The sequence below is a fragment of the Staurois parvus genome, unplaced genomic scaffold, assembly GCF_062004578.1.
Source record: "Staurois parvus isolate SC_StPar_1 unplaced genomic scaffold, SC_StPar_1.0 ptg001591l, whole genome shotgun sequence".
NCBI lineage: Eukaryota > Metazoa > Chordata > Amphibia > Anura > Ranidae > Staurois > Staurois parvus.
In genome coordinates, this window is record NW_028319387.1 from 330710 (window position 1) to 349720 (window position 19011).

The window sequence follows — 19011 nt, forward strand, 5'->3', positions numbered from 1 at the left end:
TAGTAATTCATCCCCCATATAGTAATTAATCCCCCATAGTAATTCATCCCCCATATAGTAATTCATCCCCCCTATAGTAATTCATCCCCCCTATAGTAATTCATCCCCCCTATAGTAATTCATCCCCCCTATAGTAATTCATTCCCCATATTGTGTCAATTCACTTACCTTTGCTCCGCACGTTCCTCTCGCCGTGTTCCCGCGCCGTTCCGGTCTTCAGGGCGGACTGTGAGAGGAGAGGAGTTTGTCACGCTGCCCCGCCTACATCCTGACAGCCAATGTTTGCCACGCTCCACGGGCCGGATTAAAAGGTCCGCCGGGCCGTATACGGCCCGCGGGCCGTAGTTTGACCATTGCTGGGCTAGCTGCATTGTCCTGACTTTTGGGGCGGCCGCCCGAGAGGAGGGAGGGGAGCGGGCGCCCGGCACACAGAAGAGCCGCATTTTAGTGTGTAAAGAGCCGCATGTGGCTCGCGAGCTGCGGCTTGCCGACCACTGGCCTAGGTGATCGCAGCGGAAGGGGGAGCGGGTACCTGTCAAATTCTGGTACCCGCTCCCCAAAGGTGCCAATCCTTAATGAGGAGCGGGGGACCAGTCTTAAAACGGAACTTCCCCTTTTGGGTGGAACTCCACTTTAAGTGTGTATGTGTGTGTGGGGCGGTTACATAGGAGCAGAATATTGCTTCTCCTAAAGGAGATTTCCTCTCACTTCCTGTTACATTGCTGGGATAGGAAGGGATATATCCTAGTGGAGGTTCTTACCCTTTCCTGCTCTTCCAGGAACAACGCCACTGAATTGGCCAAAATTCAAGCTGTGGGTGAATTGAGAAATTGAAGCCGGGTGGAAAAAACAGTCGGCTGAACAAGACTGCGGCCAGTCAGGCAATCATCTGCAGTTGCTATTCTGCTGATCTGACAGCCAAGGGTCCCAGCTGTCTAAATACAGTAGCCTGCAGGAGAGATTCCTCCATCCATACAATAGATTGGAAAATTTCTAGATTTCATATCATGCTGTCTGCTGAGCTAAGAAAAAGAAATCTTTGTATATATTCTCAGCTTAAATCTCCTTTTGGGGGGGCGTGAGACTTCGGATAAATATTAGCACTTTGTAATATAATTATCATCGTGAATAGTATACACCATTTATGACACTCTGACTGTTATCTCTAGATTTCTTGCACTGTGTTTTCATTGTATTGACTTACTACACTTTCATATTTCTTCTGCAGGTTGTTAAAGGCTTGTGGGTGTCGCCTTACTGAAAAGCTTCTTGAAGGGGCCCCAACAGAGGACACTCTGGTGCAGATGGAGAAGCAGGCAGGTAAGTGTCCAACCTTCCTGGCAGGGGCGGACTGAGAACTCATGGGGCCCCTGGGCAATAGGGGATCATGGGGCCCCTGTGTCCTTGCCCACACCCAAAAAGCCTATGAAAAAGCCTCTGAAAGGTTCCAGGGGCATCTCATGGGGCCTCCTACTCACTCTGGGCCCTCGGGCAGTGCCCGAGCGCTCGAGTGGTCACTCCGCCCCTGCTTCCTGGCCATGTTGAAAGAATGCTAAATGTTATACAATTTTTTCCTCTCTATTCCCACAATGTGTTTTGTTTAGTAAGGTTTGTAAAAATCTTAATTTTTTCTGCATAATGTACCTTTTAAGATAGATATTTGTAGATTTGCACATGATTTAGCAAATTGTGCGTGTTTTTGGGCACACCTTGCTAAGCTTTTTGGTTAATGGGGTCTTGCGGGTTCCAGAGTTTGTGAAAAAGTATGAGCTAGGATATATTCCCCACCACTTTTCTGTGTCCTCTGAGTCTGTAACTGTCTATAGAGACCATTTAGACCTCTAAATTGAAAAAAAACAAAACAGGTCCAGCGGCTCTTATTACCACCCGCAGAACCAGTAGATTACTGGTATGTTGGGAGTGCAGAGGACTGTAGATTTAACCACTTGCCTAACGGCACTTATACCCCCTTATTTACCAGGCCAATTTTCAGCTTTCAGCGCTGCCGCACTTTGACAATTGCGCGGTCATGCAACATTGTACCCATATGAAATTTTGATCATTTTTTTCTCACAAATAGAGCTTTCTTTTGGTGGTATTTAATCGCCACTGGGCACTTTACTTTTTGCGCTATAAACAAAAAAAGTGCAAAAAATTTGAAAAAAAAAAAAAAGTTTCTTTGTTTCTATTATAAAATTTTTCAAACAGGTAATTTTTCTCATTCACTGATGTGCGTTGATGAGGCCGCACTGATGGGCACTGATAGGCGGCACTGATGGGCACTGATAGGCAGCACTAAAGGGCACTGATAGGCAGTACTAATGAGGTGGCACGGATAGGCGGCACTGATAGGCAGCACTAATGAGGTGTCACTGATAGGCGGCACTGATAGGTGACACTGATGATGGGTACTGATAGACGGCACTGACTGGCATCACTGCTGGGCACTGACTGGCGGCACTAACTGGCACAACCGCTGGGCACTGACTGGTGGCACTGACTGGCAGTACTGCTGGGCTGCACTGGTGGGTGGCACTGGTGGGCAGCACTGATGGGTGGGCACAGGTGGGTGGCACTGGTGGGCACAGGTGGGTGGGCACAGGTGGGTGGCACTGCTGGGCACAGGTAGGAGACCCTTCTGGGCACAGGTGTGTGACACTGCAGAGTGGCACAGGTGGGTGCACTGCTGGGCACAGGTGGGCGGAGCTAGTGGGCGCACTGCTGGGCACAGGTGGGCGGAACTTGTGGGTGGCACTGCTGGGCACCGATCATCAGGGCACTGATCATCAGTGCCCTGATGATCAGTGCCGATCCTCGCTCTGACAACTGCCGGTTCTCGGCAGTACTTTCCTCACGATCTGACAGCGTGAGGAAAGTGCAGCCGAGAACCGGCAATTGCATTTCCCTGTGATCAGCGTGTCATTGGACACCGCTGATCACGTGGTAAAAGGCCGCTGTGATTGGCCTTTTACCACATCACGTGATCAGCTGTGTCCGTAGGACACAGCGATCACGGAGATCGCCGGGTGCGCGCCCCCTGGGGCGCGCAGGAGAGCGCGTCCTGGGAGGACGTCGTATGACGTCCACCCAGAACTGGCCGGCCGCAGTGCAGCCGTCATTCGGCTATCTGCGGTCGGCAACTAGTTAAATGAAGAGAGCAGTCAACAGATCAGGGACACATCTCACTTAATGTAAGCTCTGTCCTCCCTGTGCTGATTACAAAAAAAAATACAATTTACAAAATTTAATCTTTCAACTATGTGAATAAAAATCAATGGTTCTAAGCTCCCCCAGCGGTGCCATTTGGTTTGTTACAAACCTGGAAATCTTTTCTGGACAGCTTAGCCTTTATCATGTATCTTTTTTAATTATTTTTTTTCATTTCAACCTTACTCTTTTTCTTGTAGACCTGGAGGAAGAATGTGCAGCCTGGGAAAGCCGTGAAGAAGAGGAGGGAAGGCCATGTCCCGTACCTGACATCTTGGAGGGCAGGGAACTGCTAAAGTGCCCCACAGAATCCTCTGTGCTCTCAGATTGTAGCTGGACCTGCAGGACGGCCGTGTTCAGATCTCTGCGCCACATGAGACAGGTGTTATTTCCTGAATGGTAACAGTACAAGGAGAGATTTTAATTTGAAAGTTCTGCAGGATAAAAGGAATTATGGATGAGGTTTATCAACTTCCCACCCAGGCCAATTTTGGCACTTCTCTCCTACATGTAAAAAAAAGGCGGTCATTTGTCACACGGTATTTGCGCAGCAATTTTTCAAATGCAATTTTTTTGGGAAAAAATAATATATTTATGCAAAAAACACAATATATAACCACATTTTTTGGTAAAATATAAAAGGTGATGTTACGCAAAGTTAATAGACAGCTAACGTCACACTTTAAAATTGGTCATACTCATGGAATGACACCTAATTACAGTACTTAAAAATTTCCATAAGTGATGCTTTGCAAATCTAAACTGGTAACCTGTAAAAATTTATAGAGGAAGTCTAGCACTAAGATTATTGCTTTTGCTACAATATTCACGGCGATACCTCACGTGTGTTGCAAACATGATTTACATGTGCAGGCGTGGCCTACGGTTTTCTTCTGCATGCGGGCTCGAGAGGACAGGGCACTTTAAAAAACAAAAAACAAAAACCATTTATATATATTTTTTTCTTACACACTGTCCCTTTTTTTGAATTAATTTTTTATTTTTTTACCTTTTTTTTTATTCCGATTGCAAGAAATGTAAACATCCCTTGTGACAGAAATAAAGGATGACAGGTCCTCATTATGGAGTGACCCCAGATATCCCCTCTACCCTGGAAAGAATGAGATAAAAAAAAAACATTAATCTCTGCTTTCCAGGGGAAAAAAATGGCAGTATTTACAACTGCCAGAGCCGGAAGTGACGTCATGACATTGCTTCTAGCCTCCCAGGATCATAGAGATGGTCGGGTATCATCCGGTCCCCAGCCAGCTGTGTGGTAACCCATCACCGGATCGGATCCCGGACTCCCTGATATCATGGGATAGCCCAGGGAGGCACCGGTGGGCAGGTGGAGGGGTGGTAGGTCCCCTCCTACTGCCTGTAAAAGCCATCCAGCAGCTAACCGGCTGTTAGGATTGCTTTTACACAAGAGGGAATCATCGCTGGCTGAAAAGAAAGATATCTGAATGATGCCTGTAGCTACAGGAATCATCCAGATATCAGCAAACACAAATGCTCCTGCGCTTGCGGATGGACTCAATGTAGGCTAGAACCACATCATGAATGTCCTGGAATATGCACACCTTGCTGCCCTCAAAAGACCGGGGAAATACAAATATACTGAATGAAGAAAGAGCAGAGGGCGCACGGGCTTCGTGCATTACCATAAAAAAAGTTTAATAAGAAATAAAAGTAGGTGTTATACTCACAAACGACAGTAAAGTCAAAGGCACATCATAAAAGAACAGCTTGGTCAACACCGTGCTATGTGACAGTCCGCAACAGGGAGGCTAGACATCTAATAGGCTGACGCATTTCGAGGACTTGCCTCTTCCTCAGAGCCGGAAGTGAAGTCATGACATTGCTTTCAGCCTCCCAGGATAATAGAGATGGCCAGGTATCATCCGGTCCCCAGCCAGCTGTGTGGTAACCCATCCCCATCACCGGATCGGATCCCGGGCTCCCTGCTGATATCATGGGATAGCCCAGAGAGGTGCCGGTGGGCAGGTGGAGGGGTGGTAGGTCCCCCCCACTGCCTGTAAAAGCCATCCAGCGGCAAATCAGCTGTTAGGATTGCTTTTACACAAGAGGGAATCATTGCTGGCTGAAAAGAAAGATATCTGAATGATGCCTGTAGCTATAGGCATCATCCAGATATCACCACTTCAAGTCTAGGATGTCATATGATGTCCTACAGGGGGGAAGTGTTTAAAGCGGAACTGAACTAACAAGAATCTGTGAACAGGTAGCTCTTTATTGCAGTAGAGATATACCATGTCTCTTCTGCAGTAACAAACACCTGCCTGATCGCAGTCTTCTATTGAATGCATGCTGGGCTGCTCATGTGCAGCTCATCGTGCATTCCCAGGACACTCTGGCTGTGCTGGAATGACAGGCTCCCTTACGTATGTGCGTGATGACATCATTTCCCCAACCAACCAAACAAGAGGCTGAAAACCTTGCACCCAGAAGTATTCAGGGAGAAGATGACAGCAGTCAATGAGGAACTTAACCGCCGCTTCGCTGGAATGAGAAAGTTTATATTTCTGTGAGTTTAGTTCCACTTTAAATGTAAAAGATGTTGTCGTCCAATAAGTACTGGGCCAGGAGTGCGCAAATTACTGCATATAGCTTGATGCAGAGAGAGATTGTGATATCGCCGATGTCTTTCGTTTAGGTCCTCGGCCCGTCTGCTTTTCGTATGCTGGCCTGGCATGTTCTGATGGGAAATCAAGTCATATGGAAGGGGCACAACCAAGAGCTCATCCAGTCTGCTTTCGATGTCCTCCAGGTCTGTCTATTGTTCCTGTTACAGATATCTGAGTGTAGGATAATATTTACTACTACTATTATGGGTATTGACGTATATAGTGTGTAGCTATGGGAGGTAAAGCAGATTTGGCAGCAGTGGCTATGTGGTTGAGTGAAACCTTAAGATGATGGGAGAGGGAGATCAAAAGTTGTATGCCTTTCTGAAAAGCTTGGTTCTGAGCAAACGTTTCATTATATTTGTTCAATACTTAGCTGGTGACATCATCCGGCCATACGTGGATCGTAACTAGTCCAGTTCAGCAGGGACCGGACTAGTTTCGATCCATGTATGGGACACCCTGGTTGTACAGTTGTCGATCTATTGATTGACTTGTGTACAACCAGCCATAGTGGAAAGGAAGGAAAATTGCATAATCTATGGCCTGCTTTCCTGTGCTCTCTTCCTCTACTACAGACTACGGCTCCCCCTCCCCATTTTATTTAGAAGAGTAGAGGGGACAACACTGCTGATCTATAGATACAGTACAATGAGAGAGTATTGTCACCCTAAGGGCTCGTTCACACTTGACTTTTGTAACGGAACCGACCCAAACTGCAGGTGAGTACTTCCGTTGAGGTGAGTACTTCAGGTGAGTACTTCCAACAGACACCACAGCTGACCATACAAGACTAGACGACACCAATCTTGAAGTAATCCAGAAAGTAGACTAGTTTATTTTAACACAGATGCAAGATATATACACTTAGGGGACAGTCCCCCTTCCCTGCATAATGACACCGTGTGGGGCAATCTACATTTAGTAACGAGACACACCAACAGACAGTCCCATCAGGAGGGAGGGCTGCTGGAGACACCCCCCCCCCCCCCACCCACCACTAAGATAATACACATAAACATATACATCCCATAATAGTAGAACAATGGGATGCAACCACATAACACCAAACAATCCACAACCCCCCACCCCACCTATCTCCTAGACATATCTACACAATATTAGGACAGATCACCCTGCACCCCTAACAGGCACAGGGTGACTTACACATAAGAGGGATATGGGGAGCTGAGACAGGGGTCTGCCCACCTCTTCAAAGTGAGCTGGTTTCCATGGGCCCCCCACCCAAAGTCACTCCCGTCACAGCTTTATTTCTAACTCTTGCCAAACGCCCCTATAGCGTTTGACAGGCGTTAGACAAGCGTTTGTGAAGCATTTTTAACGCTCCTCAAACACTCCCAAAACGCCCTATGTGCATTTTTGAGGCGGTTGATAGGCGTTTGCCAAGCGTTAAAACCACACCACAAACTCCTATAATGAAGTTAAATGGTATTAACTCTCTGGAACCGCATCGCAACCGCACTGCAAACGCCTGCCAGGCGTTTGCGGAGCGACACCATAGACTTGAATGGGAGGCTTCAACTCCTCCTGACTCGACACGCTTCAGTGTGAACAGCACTGTGTGCTGACATGTGCAGAATTTTCATTTAAAATGCTTCCCAAACATCTGTCTGACGCCTGCTGACAAAGCTAGTGTGAACGTAGCCTAAGATAGGAAGAATGTTACTGGCTGGATCACCAGGTGAAAAGAAAGGGAAAAGAAGTCATCTAAAGCAGCCACCACATCTAAGGACTGGTGAACTGCAAAAGATTACATTTTTGTTGTTGGGTTTGGATAAGATTTAAACATAATGAGGGAAGGTGAATGCCTAATGGCCTGTTGAACGAAGCTGCAGAACAATTCTGTGCATTTTTAGCTGGTTATGAATACAATGGGGTTGATTTACTAAAGGCAAATAGGTTGTGCACTGCAATTGTACTGAAAGAGCAGTTGCTGTAGATCTGAGGGGAACATGGAAGAAAATTAAAAAACAGCATTTTTGCTTGCACATGATTAGATGACAGAATTCGGCAGAGGTTCACCTCATCTTAGAGCTTCCCCTTGGATCTAAGCAACTGCACTTGCAGTGCACAGTATATTTACCTTTTAGTAAACCAACCCCTATAGCTAATCCTTTCTCTTGTTGCTGTCAGGCCATGCTTCCTGTGGGCTGTGTTCGTATAATCCCATACAGTGAGAAGTATGAGGATGCCTATCGATGTAACTTTCTGGGATTAAGCCCACAAGCTGAGATTCCCCCACATGTGCAAAGTTCCGGTAAGTCTGTCCAACAGTACCATCTTATCTACGACATCACATCCTATGGGATAGAATCTAATATATAGGTGAGCACTGGCGATATCTGGGGAGCAGCTAGAACACAAGGTGAAGGTAACAATCCCCTACAATAGTAGATGTCAGAAAGTGCAGCGCTAAAAAAAAAAAACTTTATTGCGGAATGGTAAAGTGCAATACATAAAAGTGCAAAAAACATTAGTAAATGCGAAATATAAAAATCAAACAATATGGTAAAGTGCATCATGAATGTAATGAGCTGAGTGAAGCAGTAAAGTGCATCAAGTAAAAGCATGAAAATATCAGCTAAACAGCTCAAAAAGCAAATACCAAACAATAAAGTGTATCACGGGCAGAATCTAAATACAACAATGTCCGTGGTGATCCGTGATATAAAGTGCAGTAGTAAATGATGTTACAATAAACATATAAAGTGCTGCAGCGACCGTCGGCTGGAACCGAAAAGAATCAGCAAGGGAGAATGTCACCAGCACACCGAGGATCACCAATATGGGTCCAAAAGGTTTCATGAACGATCACATGCAGGGCGGACTGACAACTCATGGGGCCCCCGGGCAATAGGGGATCATGGGGCCCCTGTGTCCTCACCCACACTCAAACCACACCCAAAAAAGCCTATGAAAAAGGTACCAGGGGTATCTCATGGGGCCCCCTACTGACCCCGGGCCCTCGGGCAGTGCCCAAGTTCCCAAATGGTCAGTCCGCCCCTGATCACATAGTTACAGCAAGGCAACGTTTCGGAGTCTCGCAGGAACTCTTCATCAGGCACATGCTGAGGATCACCAATATGGGTCCAAAAGTTTTATTGAACGATCACACAGTTACAGAAAGGCAACATTTCGGAGTCTCGCAGGACCCCTTCATCAGGCACATGCCGAGGACCACCAATATGGATCCAAAGGTTTTAACCACTTGCCTACCAGGCACTTATACCCCCTTATTTACCAGGCCAATTTTCAGCTTTCAGCGCTGCCGCAATTTGATTGACAATTGCGCGGTCATGCAACATTGTACCCAGATGAAATTTTGATCATTTTTTTCTCACAAATAGAGCTTTCTTTTGGTGGTATTTAATCGCCACTGGGCGCTTTACTTTTTGCGCTATAAATTAAAAAAGTGCAAAAAATTTGAAAAAAAAAAAAAAAGTTTCTTTGTTTCTATTATAAAATTTTTCAAACAGGTATTTTTTCTCCTTCACTGATGTGCGTTGATGAGGCAGCACTGATGGGCACTGATAGGCGGCACTGATAGGCAGCACTAAAGGGCACTGATAAATGTAAAAGAGGAGGTGCAGCGCTATATAACTAAACACAATACTAAATAAACCACTAATGGTACACAATAGTGATAAACAGTGACTGAAATTAATAATGCCACTAAATGGTGGCCATAGAGTGAAGAGAGTGAAACAGTCCAATGAAGGAGTGCTCTTGAGATCCGGGATGATCTTCAAACGTCCTATATGAAGGACCAACAGGTGATAAAATATGAAGACTGCGCACTCACCAGATACGCAATCTTTATGCGCATTTGTATAAAATATCACTGGACCTCCTGTATCCTCATCCTGGTCTGGTCAGATCTGGTCAGCATATCCCTCAAGGCCTGGTATCCACATAGATGTAGCTTTTCCGTAGATTTGGCCGGTTTTCACCAATGCTCAAATAAATAGAAAGGGCCACATAGTGTAATATCCTCAGGTATCTTTATTAGAGGTACAGGATAGCAGGAAAACTGACATGCAAAAGTATACTATTGTGTACCATTAGTGGTTTATTTAGTATTGTGTTTAGTTATATAGCGCTGCACCTCCTCTTTTACATTTATGCTATTGAAGGTCTGATACGGTGCCTTTTCTGGTGTACAGCTGCTGCTCATTACAAAGGGCACTGATAGGCAGTACTAATGAGGTGGCACGGATAGGCGGCACTAATATGCAGCACTGATAGGCGGCACTGATAGGTGACACTGATGATGGGTACTGATAGACGGCACTGACTGGCATCACTGCTGGGCACTGACTGGCACAGCCCCTGGGCACTGACTGGTGGCACTGACTGGCAGCACTGCTGGGCTGCACTGGTGGGTGGCACTGGTGGGTGGGCACAGGTGGGTGGCACTGGTGGGCACAGGTGGGTGGGCACAGGTGGGTGGCACTGCTGGGCACAGGTAGGTGGCACTTCTGGGCACAGGTGTGTGACACTGCAGAGTGGCACAGGTGGGTGCACTGCTGGGCACAGGTGGGTGCACTGCTGGGCACAGGTGGGTGCACTGCTGGGCACAGGTGGGCGGAGCTAGTGGGCGCACTGCTGGGCACAGGTGGGCGGAACTTGCGGGTGGCATTGCTGGGCACCGATCATAAGGGCACTGATCATCAGTGCCCTGATGATCGGTGCCAATCCCCGCTCTGACAACTGCCGGTTCTCGGCAGTACTTTCCTCACGATCTGACAGCGTGAGGAAAGTGCAGCCGAGAACCGGCACTTGCATTTCCCTGTGATCAGCGTGTCATTGGACACCGCTGATCACGTGGTAAAAGGCCGGTATGATTGGCCTTTTACCACATCACGTGATCAGCTGTGTCCGTAGGACACAGCGATCATGGAGATCGCCGGGTGCGCGCCCCCTGGGGCGCGCAGGAGAGCGCGTTCTGGGAGGACGTCATATGACGTCCACTCAGAACTGGCCGGCCGCAGTTTAGCCGTCATTCGGCTATCTGCGGTCGGCAACTAGTTAATGAACGATCACATAGTTACAGAAAGGCAACGTTTCGGAGTCTCACAGAATGTGGTCACATGCCTGATGAAGGGGTCCTGCGAGACTCCGAAACGTTGCCTTTCTGTAACTATGCGATCGTTCATTCAAACATTTGGACCCATATTGGTGGTCCTCGGCACATGACCTGATGAAAGGGTCCTGCGAGACTCCGAAATGTTGCTTTTCTGTAACTATGTGATCATTCATTTAAACTTTTGGACCCATATTGGTGGTCCTCGGTGTGCTGGTGACATTCTCCCTTGCTGTCTCTGGTTCCCAGCACTTGCCCAAGGAATACCAAGAGATGTGTCGGCCTCACCTCCCTGTGCAGTCCTTGTGCACATGCTGGGAACCGGAGACAAGGACAGGAGCTTCTTAGCAAATCAGCTATGCGCCAGTGGCTGTGTGCCGAGGGGGTGTGCCCTTGCCGACATTGCATCTGACAATACAGGGCACATAGACAGACAGAAGGTACAAAGTATTACATGTATTTTTTCCCATCAGAAACTTAATAATATACAAAAGTGACACCTCTTTAATATCAGCTCTATATAAAAAGAGAAAATGTTATCGTATTGTTTTACCTTTCTGTATGAATTATTGGCAGCAAACTAATCAGACCCCTCGCGGTTTCTTTGTGACAGAATTTGCAGTAATGATTGACGTCCGCACTGCCCCACGTAGCAATCTCTACCCTGTTCTGTTCGAGGAAGAGCCTCTCAGCAAGTATGAGTTTGTGGTGGCCAGTGGGAGCCCGGTAGCTACAGACCGTGGTAAGTACATAGGTTGGGTAAATTGTAAGTCTGGGTCTTCAAACTTTCTAAACAAAGAACAAGTTTACTGTCCTTCAGACTTTAGGGGGGCCAGATTGTAGTCAGCGGCAGTAGAAAATGTCCTTCCAAAGGTGGAAGCAAACAATGCTCCATCTTTGCTGTCAGTGGGAGGAATAGTGCTCCATCTTTGGTGTCGGTGGGAGGAATAGTCCCCCATCCTTGGTATCAGTGGGAGGAATAGTGCCCCATCTTTGGTGTCGGTGGGAGGAATAGTGCCCCATCTTTGGTGTCGGTGGGAGGATTAGTGCCCCATCTTTGGTGTCAGTGGGAGGATTAGTGCCCCATTGTTGATGTAATTGGGAATAGTTGTGCCCCATTGTTGGTGTCATTGGGAACAATTGTGTCCCATTGTTGGTGTCATTGGGAACAATAGTGCCCCACTGTTGGTGTCATTGGGAACAATTGTGTCCCACTGTTGGTGTCATTGGGAACAATTGTGCCCCACTGTTGGTGTCATTGGGAACAATTGTGCCCCATTGTTGGTGTCATTGGGAACAATTGTGTCCCATTGTTGGTGTCATTGGGAACAATAGTGCCCCATTGTTGGTGTCATTGGGAACAATAGTGCCCCACTGTTGGTGTCATTGGGAACAATTGTGCCCCACTGTTGGTGTCATTGGGAACAATTGCGCCCCACTGCTGGTGTCATTGGAAACAATTGTGCCCCTTTGTTGGGGTCAGTGGGTGGAATTATGCCCCATTGTTGGTGTCAGTGGATGTAGTAGCGCCCCATCATTGATGTTAGTGAATGGAATAGTGCCCCATCATTGGTATCAGTGGGAGGAATAGTGCCCCATCATTGGTATCAGTAGGAAGAATAGAGGCCCATCATTGGTATCAGTGGGAGGAATAGTGTCCCATCATTGGTGTCAGTGGATGGAATTGTGCCCCATCATTGGTATCAGTGGGAGGAATAGTGCCCCATCATTGGTGTCAGTGGGAGGAATAGTGCCCCATCATTGGTGTCAGTGGGAGGAATAGTGCCCCATCATTGGTATCAGTGGGAGGAATAGTGTCCCATCATTGGTATCAGTGAGAGGAATAGTGCCCCATCATTGGTGTCAGTGGGAGGAATAGTGCCCCATCATTGGTATCAGTAGGAGGAATAGTGTCCCATCATTGATATCAGTGGGAGGAATAGTGCCCCATCATTGGTGTCAGTGGGAGGAATAGTGCCCCATCATTGGTGTCAGTGGGAGGAATAGTGCCCCATCATTGGTGTCAGTGGGAGGAATAGTGCCCCATCATTGGTATCAGTGGGAGGAATAGTGCCCCATCATTGGTATCAGTGGGGGGAATAGTGCCCCATCATTGGTATCAGTGGGAGGAATAGTGCCCCATCATTGGTGTCAGTGGCAGGAATAGTGTCCCATCATTGGTGTCAGTGGATGGAATTGTGCCCCATCATTGGTGTCAGTGGGAGGAATAGTACCCCATCATTGGTATCAGTGGGAGGAATAGTGCCCCATCATTGGTATCAGTGGAAGGAATAGTGTCCCATCATTGGTATCAGTGGGAGGAATAGTGCCCCATCATTGGTATCAGTGGGAGGAATAGTGCCCCATCATTGGTATCAGTGGGAGGAATAGTGCCCCATCATTGGTATCAGTGGAAGGAATAGTGTCCCATCATTGGTATCAGTGGGAGGAATAGTGCCCCATCATTGGTGTCAGTGGCAGGAATAGTGTCCCATCATTGGTGTCAGTGGATGGAATTGTGCCCCATCATTGGTGTCAGTGGGAGGAATAGTACCCCATCATTGGTATCAGTGGGAGGAATAGTGCCCCATCATTGGTATCAGTGGGAGGAATAGTGCCCCATCATTGGTATCAGTGGGAGGAATAGTGTCCCATCATTGGTATCAGTGGGAGGAATAGTGCCCCATCATTGGTATCAGTGGGAGGAATAGTGCCCCATCATGGATGTCATTGAGAATCTTTGTGCCACTTTGTTGGGGCACGAGTTGCATGATAACTGTACTGCCTCCCTTTATATAGTAAAGCATTGTGCAAGCTGTTAGTGCCGAATAAATCTCGTTTAATAATAGGAAGTGATATTCTGATCATTCGTTTATCTCTTTACCCTGATGAAGTATCTAAAATGTATTTTTACTTCTGGCAAGTGGGACTGACCATCCTGAACAAGATCGAAGCTGCCCTGAACAATGAGAACCTGTCTATGGATGTAGTGGACCAGTGTCTAGTTTGCCTGAAAGAAGAGTGGATGAAGTAAGAATTTTATTTTGCTAATAGACTGCCGCTGCTTCCTCCTAGAATAAGATTCCTTGTACACTGCAGCTGATAAACGGACGTTTAGGAGCTTTTCTGTGTTTTGTTTTGTTTTTTTTCAGCAGCCCCTGAACTCTCCCTAATGTTCTCCTATGTGTCCTGTACACATCCTTTACAGGCAGTTGGGTTTACAGTTGTGTTTTTTTAATGCACCAAACTTGCGTTCAGGAGTAGATTTTATGAGCATGTCAAACGCTTGTAAACGCGGCAAACCGCGTTCATAAGCGTTTGCGTTTAGAAGCATTTTTTAACTGTTCCATATCCAGATGCTGTCCAGAGCCTTTTTTCTTCATCAGAAATGCATGTGAAGCGTTTTCCATGTATTCAAATGGACCCGGTACACCAGCGCAGTCAGTTCCAGGTTTCACGTGAAGGAAACAATGGTAGAACGCGCCACATTATGCTCATGATGGGATCCATAGTGCATACAACCAGAAAAGACCGGTCATCTCAACACATACTGCTCTCTCTGCTTCTGCTCTCTCTATTCCTCTCAAAATGTCTGAAATAGTTAATTTTTTACTGTTTTTCAGTGCATTCTGGGCATTTTGGAAGGTCTCCTGAGGTTATGTTAAAAAAATGCTTCTAAATGCAAACGCGCATAAACGCGGTATGCAAACGCGGCTAAACTGACGTTTTTTAACCTACGTTTTCCAGCAGTCAGTTTCCATCGTTCAGAAGAGTTTTCCAAACGCCCCGTGTACATGAGCCCTAACATGGGCTGCCTGCATGCAGCTCCATCAACAAGTGGTCCATTCATGTGGAACAAGCCATAGGACCTGTGTGACCAAAGCCTAACTTTTTAAAATAACTAACTTGTATGTTTTGTGTTGATGCCTCATAACCAGCCTTTTTCATCTAGGGTGCCCTGGCAAAATGCCTAAAATTGCCCAACAATTATATATCAGCCAGCAGGTGGGTCAAGCCTGCCTTTTAATTACATAAAGCCACAGGTTTTCATTGTGCACCATTACAACCGTCTAGCCACCAGTGTCCTAACAACCAATGATGTCATCCGTTGATAAGCAGGACATTGGGCACAGCATCCTTGTTTGCCCCTCCCCATCAGCACTGGGGTTCACATTAGCTGAGTGAGAGAGAGAAACTGAGGGAGAAGAGAAACATTGGAATACTAGTCAGTACCAGTGTGCAAAGGCATGTTTCCTTTGCCGCCTCTGACATTGATTGTCCTACATGTGTGAATGTTGCTGCATTATGTATAACTATTAGTTTAGTTTTTACATTTTAGAATGGGGTGCCTTAAGATTGTACATAAAAGGGTGCCTTGTCTGAAAAAAGGTTGAGAAACACTGACTTACACTTTACCCACTTGCCCTCCTGAGGATTTCCGCCCCCCCCTTCCTGACCAGGCCATTTTTTGCGTTACGGCGCTGCATTACTTTAACTGATAATTGTGCGGTCATGTAACGCTGCACCCACACTTACCTGTTTTATCTACAGGTAAGCCTTTAATAAGGCAAAGCAGGTTGCTTACAGTGAAGCGCCCATACAGCCCCCATAGTGGAACACCACACCGTTAACCCTTTGATCGCCACGTATATCCGAAGGGAAAGAAACCTATATGTCAACAATACAGTTCCCCTGTCCACTCCTGCACACTGCTTTGTATGGCTCTGCATAGCCACGCAAAGCAGTGTACTTACAGTGAAGCACAAACACAGCCACACAATGTAAAAGAGCACACAGTTAACCCTTTGATCGCCCCTGATGTTAACCCCTTCATGCCCAGTGCCATTAGTACAGTGTCAGTGCTTTTTATTAGCATTGATCACTGTATTGGTGTCACTGGGGATGTCAGTGACATCGTCAGTTCCCTCCAGTGTCAGAATGCCCGCCACAGTCCCGCTATATGTCGCCATTACTAGTAAAAAAAAAAAAAATTCTGGTATATACACCGCCATTTGTGAACGCTATATCTGTCACATAAACCAATTAATTTACACGTATTGGGATTTTATTTTAGCAAAGACATGGAGCAGAATACATTTTGGCCTACATTTATGATGAAATTTGATTTTTTTTTAATTTTTTTATTGGACCTGTTTAATAGCAAATAGTCAAAAATATTGTATTTCTCTCAAAATTGTCGGCCTTTTTTTATTTATAGCGCAAAAAATAAAAACCGCACAGGTGATCAAATACCAACAAAAGACAGCACAGTGGCTAAATGGTTAGCACTTCCACTTGGCAGTACTAGGGTCGTTGGTTCGAATCTCAGCCACGGCACCACCTGCCTGGAGTTTGCATGTTCTCCCTGTGCCTGCGTGCGTTTCCTCCTGGTACTCTGGTTTCCTTCCACACTCCAAAGACATGCTGGTAGGTGAATTGGATCCTGTCTAAATTGGCCCTAGTATGTGTATGTATGAATGTGAGTTAGGGACCGTAGATTGTACGCCCCTTGAGGGTTAGGGACTGATGTGAATGTACAATATATATGTAAAAGCGCTGCGTAAACTGATGACTCTATATAAGTACCTGAAATAAATACATTTGTGGGGGAAAATGGACGTAAATTTAATTTGAGTGCAGCGTTGCATGACTGCGCAATTGTCAGTTAAAGTAACGCAGCGCTGTATTGCAACAAATGGCCTGGTCAGGAAAGGGGGGGGGCAATCCTCTGGAGGGCGAAGGGTTAATATTGGAGCCTTTCTATATCTTCACTTTTGCAGCCGATATGCGTATGTCTTGTAACCGAGTGTCATTTTCTCCTCAGTAAAGTGAAGGTCCTGTTTAAGTTCACCAAAGTGGACAGCCGCCCCAAAGAAGACACCCAGAAACTGCTTGGCATTTTGGGGGCTTCAGAGGAGGACAACATCAAGCTGCTAAAGTTTTGGATGACGGGACTCAGCAAGACCTACAAATCGCACCTGATGTCCAGCGTACGCAGCCCTACTTCCTCCGAATGCCGGAACTGAGTTTCTCTGACTTGCGGTCCATCAAGAGCCTTTAAAAGACTGAGCTTCGGCCAGCAAATTCAAAGCAGTGTTTTATCTCCCCAAGCATGTTCGGACTCTGCCTTCCAGAGGCCGAATTCCAGGTTTTATTTATTGCCGGAAAATTTTTAGAAAAAATATTCACAGACACTCGCCTCTGATCATGAAGAGTAGGACCATACAATCGACCCGATGATTTGGGTTTCAGCATTTGAAATACACAAATCTGCACAGTTAGGAGATGGTTGGGACTACAAAACGCTGTGTGTAGTGTCTGCAGGGATGAAGTCAAGTGCAGGGCCACTGGAAACTATATACCAGATTATGAACTATCCTAGTCTCCGCTACAGAGATTGTTTCCAATTGGACAACATGAAGATATTGTTATACAGGATTTATAGAGCGCCAACAATTTGCTCAGCACTTTACAATATAAAGGGAAACGATACAAGAGGGTTGGAGGGCCCTGCTCCTGGGAGCTTACAATCTAAGAGGGAGGGGCTGATGGTACAAAAGGTAGTAACTGTGGGGGATGGACTGGTTGGAAGAGTAGAAGATTCCATTGTTAGCTGAGGGCAGGATAGGCTTCCCTGAAGAGATCGGTTTTCAGAGATCACCTAAAAGTGAGCAGAGTAGGCGATAGTCTGATAGATTGGGGTAGAAAGTTCCAGCGGATGGGGGAGGCTCTGGAGAAGTCCTGGAGAGAAGCATGGGAGGAGGAGATATAGAGATTGTTTGTTTCCTATTGGACAACATGAAGATATTATTATACAGGATTTATATAGCGCCAACAGTTTTCTCAGCGCTTTACAATATAAAGGGAAACAATACAAGAGGGTTAGGAGGGTCCTGATCTTGGGAGCTTACAATCTAAGAGAGAGGGGCTAGTGGTACAAAAGGTAAGAACTGTGAGGGATGGACTGGCAAGAGGAATAGAAGATTCCATTATTAGCTGAAGGCGGGCTAGGCTTTCCTGAAGAGATAGGTTTTCTTAGATCACCTAAAAGTGAGCAGAGTAGGCGATAGTCTGATAAATTGGGGTAGAGAGTTCCAGAGGATGGGGGAGGCTCTGGAGATGAGCATGGGAGGAGGAGACAAGGAAGCTAGAGAGCAGGAGGTCGTGCGAGGAGCGGAGAGGACGGTTTGGGTGATATTTGGAGACCTATGTAAACCCTAAGGACTCATTCACACGGGGGTGTACCAATCTGCAACCACCCGAGTATGCATAGGTGTTCCATACAGGGGCGTCCTGGCTGCCTGTTGAAATCAGCAACACACAGCCGGCTGCAGAGACCTCCACTCACATCCCAAATTGTACTTCCTTGCAGGTCTGACACATGACTTGAAATGCAGACAGACTGCGTTCCAATCTGTGCGTCAGACTCTGGGATGGGCATGCAGGTCTGTGCAGCCAACCGCCTGTCATTGATTTTAATAGGCTGCCTGCATCTAACATGTCAAAAAGTAAAAAAAGGGGCGAAACTGTATAATACATACAGTGACACCACATAGGGGGAATTGATTTTTGTATATGCATTTGCATGATGTTCGTATGTGCGATTTCAATAAAGTTATTTTGTTAGTTAAATTGCGTGGGTCTATTAGTTGTACCTTCTGTTTTTAGGGGGCTTTCCCTCCATAAATATTTTTTCTAGTGCCTGCACCTAATACCTGTGCATCTCAGGCAGCAGAAGATGGCCCTTTGCGTGGGCCTACGTATTGGTACATCTATATGAATGAACCCTAACAATGAACTTCTCTTTAAGAAAGAGCCAACTTGGACTCCAGTAAGATTCAGATGCTGGCAACTTTATTGTTCCTGACAAACAAAGAGTCCCACCTGGGAACTCCCCTGGCTTGTTCCACCCAAAAATTGGGCTTTATCATAGAGGTGAGGAGTGGAGAGACATACGTACAGCAACACTCATATTACATCTACCACCATCATTATTACTGAAATTAGGACATCATTTTTATGTACCGCATTTTTCGCTCCGTAAGACGCACT

At 46.3% G+C, this 19011-nt stretch overlaps 1 protein-coding gene across 1 annotated transcript in view; it reads left to right on the forward strand.

Moving 5' to 3' along the window:
- FLCN (folliculin) overlaps positions 1-18591 on the forward strand; it is a 31303-nt gene extending 12712 nt beyond the window's left edge. The window contains exons 6-12 of the mRNA XM_089662957.1: positions 1229-1320; positions 3408-3589; positions 5885-5998; positions 8010-8133; positions 11573-11701; positions 13884-13989; positions 16784-18591. Coding sequence (XP_089519083.1) covers positions 1229-1320; positions 3408-3589; positions 5885-5998; positions 8010-8133; positions 11573-11701; positions 13884-13989; positions 16784-16985 — 949 coding nt within the window. The 3' untranslated portion in view covers positions 16986-18591. The remainder of the gene's footprint in view (positions 1-1228; positions 1321-3407; positions 3590-5884; positions 5999-8009; positions 8134-11572; positions 11702-13883; positions 13990-16783) is intronic.
- The last annotated feature ends 420 nt before the right edge of the window (positions 18592-19011 follow it).